This window comes from Vipera berus (assembly GCF_964194415.1).
Source record: "Vipera berus genome assembly, chromosome: 6".
NCBI classification, from domain to species: Eukaryota; Metazoa; Chordata; class Lepidosauria; order Squamata; family Viperidae; genus Vipera; species Vipera berus.
In genome coordinates, this window is record NC_138208.1 from 26,516,571 (window position 1) to 26,530,686 (window position 14,116).

The 14,116-nt window shown below is 42.1% G+C and overlaps 1 protein-coding gene across 2 annotated transcripts in view; it reads left to right on the forward strand.

Moving 5' to 3' along the window:
• Positions 1 to 330: 330 nt before the first annotated feature.
• Positions 331 to 14,116, forward strand: part of LOC308670263 (ankyrin repeat domain-containing protein 26-like) — a 137,341-nt gene continuing 123,555 nt past the window's right edge. Inside the window, exons 1-4 of one of the 2 annotated variants that reach the window (XM_081331674.1) lie at positions 331 to 418; positions 512 to 588; positions 1,207 to 1,374; positions 3,520 to 3,554. In XM_081331674.1, the coding sequence (XP_081187800.1) occupies positions 340 to 418; positions 512 to 588; positions 1,207 to 1,374; positions 3,520 to 3,554 (359 nt within the window). In that variant the 5' untranslated portion in view covers positions 331 to 339. Of the gene's footprint in view, positions 419 to 511; positions 593 to 1,206; positions 1,375 to 3,519; positions 3,555 to 14,116 lie in introns of those variants that run through there. The other variant, XM_081331675.1, reaches the window with a different exon arrangement.

Here is a 14,116-nt window from a genome sequence, read left to right on the forward strand (position 1 = left end):
TCTATTCTGATTGATTGATCTCCGGGCAGGAAATCTCGGCTGCCCTCATGGGCATCTGCCTGCTGGCCACCCCCTCCTCGCTCTCCTTCGGGTGCGATGCCCGCAGCGGCCACTGAACTACGGCAAGAGCGAGCGCTGCTCTACCTAGGCCGCTGTATGGCACGTGGACTGCAATTCCCACAATTCCTGCAGAGGACACTACCCTTCCCCCGTCGAGGCCCCTGCGCAGGCGTAGTAGGTGACGCCACGGGCTTACCCCGCCCGCCAGCGCCGGCAAGCCGAGGCCATCTCCCTGCGCGGGCGCCGCGATTACGTCATCACCCGCTGCGCCGGGCAAAGATGGCGCTGGCCTGGCGGAGATGCCCGGCGCTGTGGCGGCGGCAAGCGAGCCCTGCCGGATACGCGACTCTTGGAGGAGGTAGGCCGGGAGACGAGCGAGCGAGCTCCCAGCTTCCCCCCCAGGTGTCGCGGGAGGGAGCCCAGTTTGCCCCATCCTCTCTTTGTCTTTCAGAGTCGGCGCAGGCGCAGAGGAGGGGCGGCCCGAAAGAGAGCCCGGCTGAACGGAGAGCCCAGAAGGAGCTGATCTACCTACGTAAGCCGCTGCGCCCCGGCGGAGGGAGGGTGTCCTCACGTCGCAAAGGGGCGGGGCAGGCTGTTCTGGTCCTCGGTCACCCCCCCCCCCGCTGGCTTTAAAAAGTGGCCTGGTTAGGTGGTGGGGGAGCCAAAGGATAATTGATGGGTGGTGTGAAAAATGCATATATGGGAAATATGCATAATTTAATGCAGGATGCTCAGAGCAGCAAATAATGTTATTAAAAAGAGTATACAGCAAATGTAAAGAATGTGCACTAATTCGAGCAGGGGGCTGGACTAGATGACCTGCAAGGTCCCTTCCAGCTCTATTCTATATTTCTATTCCATTCCATTCATTCCAGCCTGCAATCTAATCTATTCTACAATCTATTTTCTATTCTATTCTATTTATTCTATTCTACAATCTATTATCTATTCTACAGTCATTCTATATTCTATTCTATTCTTGATCACAAAATTAAATTGTTGTAGTTCAAATCATCCTCTGGAAAAGAGAAGACAGCATTCAAAGTACAAGTAAAAAGAATCACGGTTGAGCCATATGCAAGTAGGGGAGGCAGATATTTGAATTGGTGCCTTATACTGAGTTTTTTCTCCCGCAACTTCCCTCAGGGCAACACTCAAAGGTCTGAGAAGATGGAGCCTGACCAGGACTGGACAAGTGTCTATCCAACCGCAGCATCTTTTAAACCTTCTGCTGTGCCCCTTCCTATTCGGATGGGCTACCCAGTCAGAGGCGGTGTGGCTCCTGCAAAAGAAGGCAACTTGGAGGTTTTGAAGGTGAGATTCGGGGCTGACGACGTTCATATCCAGATCCCGAGTCTTTGAGGAAGCATAACTGGGGACCTTGGCGGAGAGAACAAGTCCTTAGAACAAACTCAGACAATTATGTGAAAAATACCCTTCTCTTGAGACTCTTAAGATAACTGCAAGTTTGTTGTAAGCATTAGCACTGATTTAGCAAATTAATCATTCTGGGCTATAATCTGGAATAATGGGTAGTTCTGTTTGGGTGAGGAAAGCTGGAGACTTGTTCCTCCAGATTGGAGGATTTGTGACAGGAGCTTGTTCTACTTGAATAAATATTGGGGGGGGAAAGCTTAATAACGTGTGAGTTTAATCTGAAGACCCATCTTTAAATTGCTAATGAGCAACAGAAGCTCAGCTGCTTTGAGCCAGCTGTACTCAATAAACTTCATCTCTGTTGTGGTGACTGGAGGGACAAGTCAACTACCCTGTCCCAGAATTCTTGTTGGAGAAATAGAATCTGAACACAATAAATCCTTAAAAATAAACTTCCACAGAGGACATGATAGACCAGGGGTCTTCAAAGTTGGCCCTTTGATGACTTGTGGACTTCAACTCCCAGATAGATAGATAGATAGAGCATACATACCCAAACTAGATAACATCATCACTTATCATCATCAGTCACTGATGATGTAACCTAGTTTGGGTAATGAAACATCTGCAAGAAAACCACCAAGCTCAGAGAGCACCAAGGACCCCACAGTTCAACCTTGAGCTACACATATTCTTCTTCATTTATATTTATATTTGGGCACATGGGCGTGTATATATAGAAAAACAGTTGGAAGGTTTAAGTTTAAGTTTATTAAATTTTTATACCGCCCTTCTCCCGAAGGACTCAGGGCGGTGAACAGGGCATATAAATAGAAAATACAAAAGTTAAAAAAGGATTAAATTATTGCCCGAATTAAAACAATCAAGGTATAAAAAACATTTAAAAAACCCTAGAATGCCCCCATCAGGCCAGGCCAGCTTGTTCGAATAGATGGGTCTTTAACTTGCGCCGGAAGGAGCGGAGATCTGGTGCCATCCGGAGCTCGACCGGCAGTTGGTTCCATAAAGCCAAGGCGCCCACCGAGAAGGCCCTCCCCCTGGGGGCCACCAGCCGGCATTCTCTGACCGGGGGCACCCTGAGGAGGCCCTCTCTGTGGGAACGCACAGGGCGGAGGGGAGGCGACGCCGGCAGCAGGTGGTCTCTGAGGTATTCCGGACCCATGCCATGTAAGGACTTAAAAACCATCACCAAGACCTTGAACCTCACCCGGAAGACAACTAGTAACCAATGCAGCTCGCGGAGAAAAGGTGTAACATGGGAGTACCGGGAAACTCCCAAGGCAACTCTCGCGGCCGCATTCTGTACCAGTTGGAGCCTCCGAGTGGTCTTCAAGGGAAGCCTCATGTAAAGAGCATTGCAGTAGTCCAGACGAGAGGTCACGAGCGCATGAGTGACCGTACACAGGGCATCCCGGTCCAGATAGGGCCGCAACTGACGCACCAGGCGAACCTGAGCGAAAGCCCCCCTAGTCACGGCTACTATATGATCTTCTAGAGTAAGCCGTGAATCTAGGAGGGCTCCCAAGTTGCGAGCCCTATCCACGGGGGGTAAAAACTCACCCCCCATAGAAAGAGATGGAACATTTTGAGTGTCCCGGGATGACGGGATGTACAGCCACTCAGCCACTAATTTTTATAATTAGTTTTAACTTTTAATATGTATTAATTACTACGGGCATAGTTGTTTAATCACTTTTTAATTTTTGTATCTTGTTTTTTATTATGTATTGCCCTGTTCACCGCCCTGAGTCCTTCGGGAGAAGGGCGGTATACAAATTAAATTATTATTATTATTATTATTATTATTATTATTATTATTATTATTATTATTATTATTCCGAAACTGACCAAACTGTTTCTTAAAGGAATCATGCTGGAAGTCTGCTTGATAGTGGGAAGATCCATAGAAATTCATAGATCTCTAGGCTGCACTTCTGCTGCCCTGTTAAGCTCATTAGATTCAGAATGGATGGTCTAGGTAGGATTAGCAGACCTACATTTTCAGAATTTCAGGATAAAAATACATTAAAATCTTAATATAGTTTTTATACTTATTTTCAGATATCCAGCCAAATCTGTGAGTGGGAAAAAATAAGGTAGGATAAAACAAGCTTGCAAAATGTTGCCATCAACTATACTCATATTTTTAAAGCTTTTAAGTGAAAAGCATAGTAGGTCAATTTAGATTTGATTTTTAGCAATGCTTTGGTAAGACAGATAAATCGTGAGTTCTCGGTATTCTTATCAAGTACTTCCCAAAACTATGGAATGTATAGTTTGATTAACTACAAAATGAAGATCAGTAAGATGTTGTATCTCCACTGTCACAAGTACTAAAAAGTCTACAAATAGACTTTTGAATAAATTTTCACTAGTTTTTTTTTAAATAAGCCAACTTTATCCCTCTAAACTCTCCACCACAATCTCTGCCTCATTCCTAATATTTATTGGTAAATATCTGTAACAGAGATTGTCAGACTGATTCACAAAACCAAGGTGCAATATAATTAATACCAGAATTGATTTAAAAAATGATAATATACAATTATAGTACAGAAGTGAACAGAATTAAGGAATACAGTTGCAGCTTAAATATTATTTTTAAAAAGAGAGTTCTTTCTCTTCCCTGATCAATCAGAGTGATATTGTCTCCATCACCTTGTCTTCAGATAAAAATAGGTACCCCCAGAACATGTAATATTCATATATGTCTCCTCCTTTAAATTGGACAGCCCCAAAGAAGTGCCGATCAGCTGGAAAGCGGCGCTGATCCTGGTGCTTCCGCTGAGCCCTGACAGCCCTGCAGCTCCAGCCATCTCTTGCTCACACTTGTGTGGTGCTGCCGCCGGTTCAGCTCATTCCCCTCCCCTGCTACTCTAGGATGGTCGTGTACCACCTGCCAGGTGCCAGCGTACCACCAGTGGTACGTGTAAAGCCCTGATTTAGACTAAAACCTAAATTAATTATAGTTTGAAGAGGTGGCCACCCGCAAAAGAACATGAACTGGGAGATGTAGAATCTTTTAGATCTTTTCTGGATGAATATACAGCCAAAACACATGAAGCTATACAGGCGATGGGATCTAAGCTTGAATTAAAAATGGAAACTTTGGTAAAGGAACTTGGTGATGAGATACAAGGTTTGAGAGGAGACATCCAGCAGGTGATGGTCAGGGCTGAATTTTTAGAACATAAAGTTGGAAAAAAAGATATTCTTCTGGAAACTGAAGTAAATGAGAAAATTGTCCTGGAAATCCATGCTAAAGAATTTCAATTAAGATTCAGAGCAATTCCTGAACAACCTGGAGAGGATATCAGAGCAAGGATGATTAAAGCTTTGGTTGCGTTAATTAATTGTGATGAAAAAATTCTCGATCTGGATATAGACAAGGTGTATCGATTGAATTCGAGATTTGCTATGAGAAAATTGCCAAGGAATGTTTTGGTCCACTTTGTAAGAAAAACAACAAGAGACCATGTTCTGAACTGTCATTTCAAAGCAAAATTATAAATGGAAAATGTAGATATAATTATTTTGAAGGAAATTCCCATAAGAATTTTGAGAAAAAGGAAAGCCTATTTATTCCTTACAGATATTCTGAAGATGAGAAAAATTCCCTTTCATTGGGATAAGCTTGAGGGGGTGACACATACTGTGAACTAAGATTTCAACTGAACTCCACAGATAAAGCCAAGCAGTTTCTGAGCAGACATAAATTAATTTCAGAACTAGGTGACGAGATGGAGATGGATAAGTCTTTGGAAGCAGACCGTTGAAGAAGACATTGAAGAAGAGATGACTGAGGTGTCCATACAGGAACCTGATGTTTCACTTAAAGATGGAAAGTAAATTCATTACATGGAATATCAATGGGGCTAGTGCCCCATCTAAGTGTAAACAAGTATTTCATCATTTGAGAAAACCTAATGCTGATATATATAATCTGTCCTCAAAAACACATAATAAAAAACAAGATGACAAATACCTAATAAATAAAAGACTAGGGGAGGAATCCCCTTCATGGATTACTGCCTTGTCGTGGCGAAGGGGCTTGCGTAATTCAATGAAGCTATGAGCTATGCCGTGCAGGGCCACCCAAGACGGACAGGTCATAGCAGAGAGTTCTGACAAAACGTGATCCACTGGAGAAGGAAATGGCAACCCACTCCAGTATCTTGCCATGAAAACCCTATGGACAGTACCAAAAGGCAAAACGATATGACGCTGGAAGATGAGCCCCTCAGGTCGGAAGGCGTCCAATATGCTACTGGGAAGAGCAGAGGGCTAGTACTAGTAGCGCCAGAAAGAATGAAGCGACTGGGCCAAAGCCGAAAGGACGCTCAGCTGTGGATATGTCTGGTGGTGAAAGGAAAGTCCGATGCTGTAAAGATTCTTTCTCCATAGGAACCTGGAATGTAAGATCCATGAATCAAGGAAAGCTGGACGTGGTCAAACAAGAGATGACAAGACTAAACATCGGCAAGACAAAAGAGATAGTGCTAGACTTCCGGAGAAAAAAGGAGGAACCTGCCCCACTTTACATCGGGGAGGACTGTGTGGAGAGAGTTTCCTCCTTTAAATTTCTGGGAGTCTACCCCTGCGAAGATCTGACTTGGAAAGTTAATACAACCCAGGTGGCTAGAAAGGCCCAACAGAGGCTTCACTTTCTCAGGGTCTTGCGGAAGAACAGGGTAGAACAACGGCTAATGACTCTCTTTTACCGGTCTACTATAGAGAGCGTCCTCTCGTATGGTATTGTGCTTTGGTATGCTGGTCTGACAGCCGTGGACAGGAAAATATTACAGAGAGTGGTGAGCACAGCACAAGACATTGTGGGCTGTCCCGACACCACTGGATGACATCGCCAGGGCTCGCTGCCTTGGAAGAGTGAGGAAAATTCTCAGGGACAACTCACACCCTGGTTGGTATCTCTTTACTCTCCTACCATCGGGTAGGACATATAGGAATATAGCCAGCCGCACCAACAGGCTGAAAAACAGCTTTTATCCGTGGGCTGTTAGGCTTTTGAATGGGAAATAATTTTTATAAACTTTATGCAGAATTGACTTGCGAGGCCGGTGTGTGGTGCAATTAGTTCACATGGTGTAATAAGATGGAGGTTTGTTGTCACTGTGAGTTGGGGGGTGGGAGCACGAAGGGAGGCTCAGCTAATCTCAATGTATACATGGTTGTACTTTGACAATAAAGGTTCATTCATTCAACATATGATGAACTGGAATATACCCATGGTAAGCTCTACAACATATAAATTGCAGACTTGGTTAATTAGTTCTTCCCACTTGAAGAAATAAATTATACTTTGCAAGAAAGAATAAAGCCTAAAGTACAGCAGAAGTATCATTTGCTTGATTTCAAATACAAATATTTTGATCATACAATCTAATTAAAATTAACAAATGATGACAGTTTATTACACTACTTCCCAGTGAGTAATAGATATTAATGTAATAATAGGTAGAGAAAGAGGAAAAGAGAAAATTTCCATTATAGCAATGGTTTATTCAAATATTCTTTTAATTAAGGTATGCTTTTTAAAACTTAAACATCTACAAAGCTCCCTATCCAAGCTTACACACTGAGCTGTTTTCAGGAGTCTAAGGCACCCGCATTGCCAGTCTTTCCTCCATATAGCTTTCACTGTGACATTATTTGCATAATACAGGTAGTCCTTGATTTACAACAGTTCATTTAGTGACAGTTCAAAGATACAACAGCATTAAAGTGACTTATGACAGCTGTCACACAACCATTGCAATATCACCGTGATCAGGTGATCAACATTCAGACATTTGGTAACTGACTTATATTTACGATGGTTGCAGTCTCCAGGGGTCATGTGATCAGCTTCTGCAACCTTCTGATAAAGTCAGTGGGAAGCCAGATTCACTTAACAACTGTGTTACTAACTTAACAACTGCAGCGGTTCACTTAATACATGTGGCAAGAAAGATCGTAAAATGGGGCAAAATTCACTTAACAATTGTTTCACTTATAGCAACAGAAATTTTGGACTCAATTGTGATCATAACTCAAGGAATACCTATACAGGAACTAGCTGCAGAGTTCAACATATAAAAAAGTGATATATGAAAAATGATACTTCAACAGTAGAGTTAACAGGAAGTATGACATTCTATTAGCGATATATTATAAGATAGGCATTTGAAGGTACAGTATTAGGCATAATATGCTTCTAGTTACAGGTAGTACTCGACTTATGGCCACAACTAAGACAAAATTTAAGTTGCTAAGCGAGACATTTGTTAAGTGAGTTTTGCCCCATTTTACTACCTTTCTTGCCACAGTTAAGTGAATTACTGCAGTTAATAACAGTTGTTAATCTGGTTTCCCCGTTGATTTTGGTTGTCAGAAGGTCTCAAAAGGTGATCTAATGATCCCAGGACACTGCAACCATCATAAATATGAGTCGGTTGCCAAGCATCTGAATTTTGATCACGTGATTATTGGGGTGCTGCAACAGTTGTAAGTGTGAAAAATGGTCATAAGTCATTTTTTTTCACTGACATAAATTGAATGGTCACTAAATGAACTGTTGTAAGTCAAGGACTACCTCTACAGTGCGTCCTAATTACAGAGTGTCTGGTACAAGTGGGAAAAGAAACTAAATTATTTCCAGGAGCCTATTCTCATGTATGGATTATACCAGAACTGAAAACTTCAGCATTTTACACATTGCAAGCTTCCAACCATGGGATGGTATTTGTTTGGGCCTCACTGGGGGAAATGCCACCCTCGGAACCCCGTGGAGGGAGAGGGTGCTCCAAGTAGTCAGGGATGGGCGAAGAGGAGAAGTGGTGTTCGCGTGAACACGAGGCCAGAATCTAGCCCTGGCCTGCTCCTTCCCACCTGCCAGCTTTATCCTGTTCGTTGAGGTCGTGTTTCTGCAGGAGGTGTCGGAGTTCCCCGAGGTCTCCTTCGGCCGCCGCTCGGTGCAGTTGCGACGGAGATTGTTGCTCCTTCTTCTTCTTCCTCCCCACTCCCAGGATTTTCTTCAGCGTCTTCATCCTCCTGATCGAGGAGGTGGAAGGAGAGGAAGACTTGGGACTCACGACGTGCGTCGCGGCAGTTGCCGCCACCAAGTCACTCCTCCTGCGCTCGGGAGCTCGCTGGGGAGTAGCAGCCGTGCCTGATGCAGCCAAAGTCAGCCACGCTCTCCAGCCGGGCGACGACGGTTGAAACGGGGCGTCCCACGCAAGCAGTCGCGGGCATCGATTCGACGACGTCAGAGCATGGAAAGAGCAGACGGCAAGCTGGAGCTCGGTAGCCAAGGCAACGGCTTCCCGGGGCGGCATTGCGCATGCGTGCTCAAACATATTTGCTTGGCGGGACTATGTTGCTTAAGAAGGCGCAGGCGCAGTCTTCCGTCATTTCTGCTTCCTGGAATTTCATTTTCCGGGAAAGTTGGCGGCGGCGGAGGTCTGAAAAACAGATGAAATTTGGTGAAAGTAATTATGGCAGTTGTAAAGTCAGCAAGAAACTACTAGGCCGTGAAACTAGTGAAGAGAATTTAAAATAGATTGCGCCCGAGAGTTTGGCCCGTGGCGTTCTTGTCCTCGAGCTTATTTACATGCAGCTCAGAAAACTATAAGCTTGTAGAGATCAGTGCCAAAAGTTTATTTCTCAGAGCCCGATTGTCCGTGGGGAGAGTTGCAGCATAGCATTCAATGTTCTATCAATCGCTTTTATCCAAATCCAGTTTTGCAAGTACTGTATAAAACTAACATTTTTCCTTAATAATTTTTGAATTAATAATCAAATTAGCATCATAAAGTTTGCAAATTTGAATTGTTCTCCAAAACGAATAGTCCAATTCTCCAAAACATACCTTTGTTTACTTTGCTTTTGGAAGGTTCTTCCTACCCTTTCTAACCTAAAAACATTACATATATTGTTAAATTTGATAGAAAATACCATCCCTAACTACTAACATAAAAAGTAAATAAAAATTTAAACTTTTATTTTAAACTGGTTTGGCTTGGGTACTGCTGCCTTCAACTCTGAAATAAAGATATAAAAACTACGGTATGCTAGTGTAGTAGAGCCAGATTAGTGCAGAGGTTAAGGTTAACTTTAATATGACAGACTATTTCTCCTTTAAAAGACAAATACACATTTCTTCCATTCCTAATGGTAGCAATTTCAGAGAGAACCACTTTATCCCACTCTATATCTCAACTCTAAAATATTCACATTTATAAAGTAATCATGGCATCTGAATATAAATAAAAACTAAAGTTTAATATATAAAAAAGAGTTTCTCTTTAAAAATGGCCTAGTTCCCAGAATTGGATACAAATCATTAGATGTTAAAAAATTGGGGCACATAAAATAGTTTGGACTTTTACTGATAATTGGATAAGGAAAAGATGTTACTTCTTTGATTTGCCTATTTATAACAGATGAGTTATGGATGAAAAGTTTATAATTTATTAATTAAAATGAGGTGAAGAGATTGAAATTGTTTATACTTGTCACAGTGAGTGTGGGAATTCATCTTCTTAAAGGGGAATTCTTATATTTTTATTTTCTTGCAGTTTTTCTTTCTTTTACCTTTTATTGTTTCTGGTGAGTTGCCTATGTACTTTAAGTTGCAGATCTGTAATACTGTAAGTTTTTCATGAGATTATTTATTTTCTTTTAAAGTCTTAGTTTAGGTTTCACAGGATATAATAATTGTCTTCAGTATTTTGAAATCATTATCAATTAAGAACTCAGATTTTCATATTTTTAACTTCTACGGATCCCAGGTACATAGTCCTTGACTTATAGCCATTCACATAGTTACCATTTTTCACACGACCATTGCGTGACTCCTGTGGTCACGTGATCAAAATTCAGATGCTGGGCAACTGGATCATATTTATGACAGTTGCAGTGTCCCAGGGTCATGTGATCAGCTGGTTCTGAAGGGCTACCATATTATCTGTTCGCTTGGATTTTCAGTAGAGTCCATAAGTAGGTCCAGCTTGTTCCTTCTCATTATTGAACTATGGCTCGTAACAAAAAATAAAGAGATATTTTATGAGATATATCATTGAATATTGTATCCAAGCTGTTAAACTAAACAATAAGAGTTTGGACACTCATCCTTCACTTGTCTGTCTAGCATTTTTTCCCATAGGACTGAAGTGAGGCAAAGAAAGAAAATTGCCTAGGTAGCAATTTTGGAACGGATACCCTGTCATGGAGACCTCGTGGTCTCTTTAACTAGGTTCTTGGTTGCAGAGGCCTTTCTGGAAGACCTCTGATGGTGAAATGCAGGCTTATTTGGGGGGTAGGGCTTACTTTCGGGGAAACACGGCAGATGGCAAGTGTCTCAGGGGTTGGCACAAAGAAGAGGGAGTCAAGCTATTCTCCAAAGTATCTGAGGGGAGGAGAAGAAGCAATGAATGGAAACTAATCAAGGAGAGAAGCAACCTATAACTAAGAAGAAGTTTCCTGACAGTTAGAACAATTTATCAGTGAAACAACTTGCCTCCAGAAGTTGTGAATGCTCCAACACCAGAAGCTTTTAAGAGATTGGACGGTTCAGCTGACCTCCCTTCCAGCTTACTGGGACACTGTTGGTGGAACCTCCTTACCAATCAGGGGGCTTGGATGTCCGCTTCCCCCACCCACGAGGTCTCCATGACAGGGTATCCGTTCCAAAATTGCTACCTAGGCAATTTTCTTTCTTTGCCTCACTTCAGTCCTATGGGAAAAAATGCTAGACAGACAAGTGAAGGATGAGTGTCCAAACTCTTATTGTTTAGTTTAACAGCTTGGATACAATATTCAATGATATATCTCATAAAATATCTCTTTATTTTTTGTTACGAGCCATAGTTCAATAATGAGAAGGAACAAGCTGGACCTACTTATGGACTCTACTGAAAATCCAAGCGAACAGATAATATGGTAGCCCTTCAGAACCAGCTGATCACATGACCCTGGGACACTGCAACTGTCATAAATATGATCCAGTTGCCCAGCATCTGAATTTTGATCACGTGACCACAGGAGGCACGCAATGGTCGTGTGAAAAATGGTAACTATGTGAATGGCTATAAGTCAAGGACTATGTACCTGGGATCCGTAGAAGTTAAAAATATGTAAATCTGAGTTCTTAATTGATAATGATTTCAAAATACTGAAGACAATTATTATATCCTGTGAAACCTAAACTAAGACTTTAAAAGAAAATAAATAATCTCATGAAAAACTTACAGTATTACAGATCTGCAACTTAAAGTACATAGGCAACTCACCAGAAACAATAAAAGGTAAAAGAAAGAAAAACTGCAAGAAAATAAAAATATAAGAATTCCCCTTTAAGAAGATGAATTCCCACACTCACTGTGACAAGTATAAACAATTTCAATCTCTTCACCTCATTTTAATTAATAAATTATAAACTTTTCATCCATAACTCATCTGTTATAAATAGGCAAATCAAAGAAGTAACATCTTTTCCTTATCCAATTATCAGTAAAAGTCCAAACTATTTTATGTGCCCCAATTTTTTAACATCTAATGATTTGTATCCAATTCTGGGAACTAGGCCATTTTTAAAGAGAAACTCTTTTTTATATATTAAACTTTAGTTTTTATTTATATTCAGATGCCATGATTACTTTATAAATGTGAATATTTTAGAGTTGAGATATAGAGTGGGATAAAGTGGTTCTCTCTGAAATTGCTACCATTAGGAATGGAAGAAATGTGTATTTGTCTTTTAAAGGAGAAATAGTCTGTCATATTAAAGTTAACCTTAACCTCTGCACTAATCTGGCTCTACTACACTAGCATAGTTTTTATATCTTTATTTCAGAGTTGAAGGCAGCAGTACCCAAGCCAAACCAGTTTAAAATAAAAGTTTAAATTTTTATTTACTTTTTATGTTAGTAGTTAGGGATGGTATTTTCTATCAAATTTAACAATATATGTAATGTTTTTAGGTTAGAAAGGGTAGGAAGAACCTTCCAAAAGCAAAGTAAACAAAGGTATGTTTTGGAGAATTGGACTATTCGTTTTGGAGAACAATTCAAATTTGCAAACTTTATGATGCTAATTTGATTATTAATTCAAAAATTATTAAGGAAAAATGTTAGTTTTATACAGTACTTGCAAAACTGGATTTGGATAAAAGCGATTGATAGAACATTGAATGCTATGCTGCAACTCTCCCCACGGACAATCGGGCTCTGAGAAATAAACTTTTGGCACCGATCTCTACAAGCTTATAGTTTTCTGAGCTGCATGTAAATAAGCTCGAGGACAAGAACGCCACGGGCCAAACTCTCGGGCGCAATCTATTTTAAATTCTCTTCACTAGTTTCACGGCCTAGTAGTTTCTTGCTGACTTTACAACTGCCATAATTACTTTCACCAAATTTCATCTGTTTTTCAGACCTCCGCCGCCGCCAACTTTCCCGGAAAATGAAATTCCAGGAAGCAGAAATGACGGAAGACTGCGCCTGCGCCTTCTTAAGCAACATAGTCCCGCCAAGCAAATATGTTTGAGCACGCATGCGCAATGCCGCCCCGGGAAGCCGTTGCCTTGGCTACCGAGCTCCAGCTTGCCGTCTGCTCTTTCCATGCTCTGACGTCGTCGAATCGATGCCCGCGACTGCTTGCGTGGGACGCCCCGTTTCAACCGTCGTCGCCCGGCTGGAGAGCGTGGCTGACTTTGGCTGCATCAGGCACGGCTGCTACTCCCCAGCGAGCTCCCGAGCGCAGGAGGAGTGACTTGGTGGCGGCAACTGCCGCGACGCACGTCGTGAGTCCCAAGTCTTCCTCTCCTTCCACCTCCTCGATCAGGAGGATGAAGACGCTGAAGAAAATCCTGGGAGTGGGGAGGAAGAAGAAGAAGGAGCAAGAATCTCCGTCGCAACTGCACCGAGCGGCGGCCGAAGGAGACCTCGGGGAACTCGACACCTCCTGCAGAAACACGACCTCAACGAACAGGATAAAGCTGGCAGGTGGGAAGGAGCAGGCCAGGGCTAGATTCTGGCCTCGTGTTCACGCGAACACCACTTCTCCTCTTCGCCCATCCCTGACTACTTGGAGCACCCTCTCCCTCCACGGGGTTCCGAGGGTGGCATTTCCCCCAGTGAGGCCCAAACAAATACCATCCCATGGTTGGAAGCTTGCAATGTGTAAAATGCTGAAGTTTTCAGTTCTGGTATAATCCATGCATGGGAATAGGCTCCTGGAAATAATTTAGTTTCTTTTCCCACTTGTACCAGACACTCTGTAATTAGGACGCACTGTAGAGGTAGTCCTTGACTTACAACAGTTCATTTAGTGACCATTCGATTTATGTCAGTGAAAAAAAATGACATGACCATTTTTCACACTTACAACTGTTGCAGCACCCCAATAATCACGTGATCAAAATTCAGATGCTTGGCAACCGACTCATATTTATGATGGTTGCAGTGTCCTGGGATCATTAGATCACCTTTTGAGACCACCTGACAACCAAAATCAACGGGGAAACCAGATTCACTTAACAACTGTTATTAACTGCAGTAATTCACTTAACTGTGGCAAGAAAGGTAGTAAAATGGGGCAAAACTCACTTAACAAATGTCTCGCTTAGCAACATAAATTTTGTCTTAGTTGTGGCCATAAG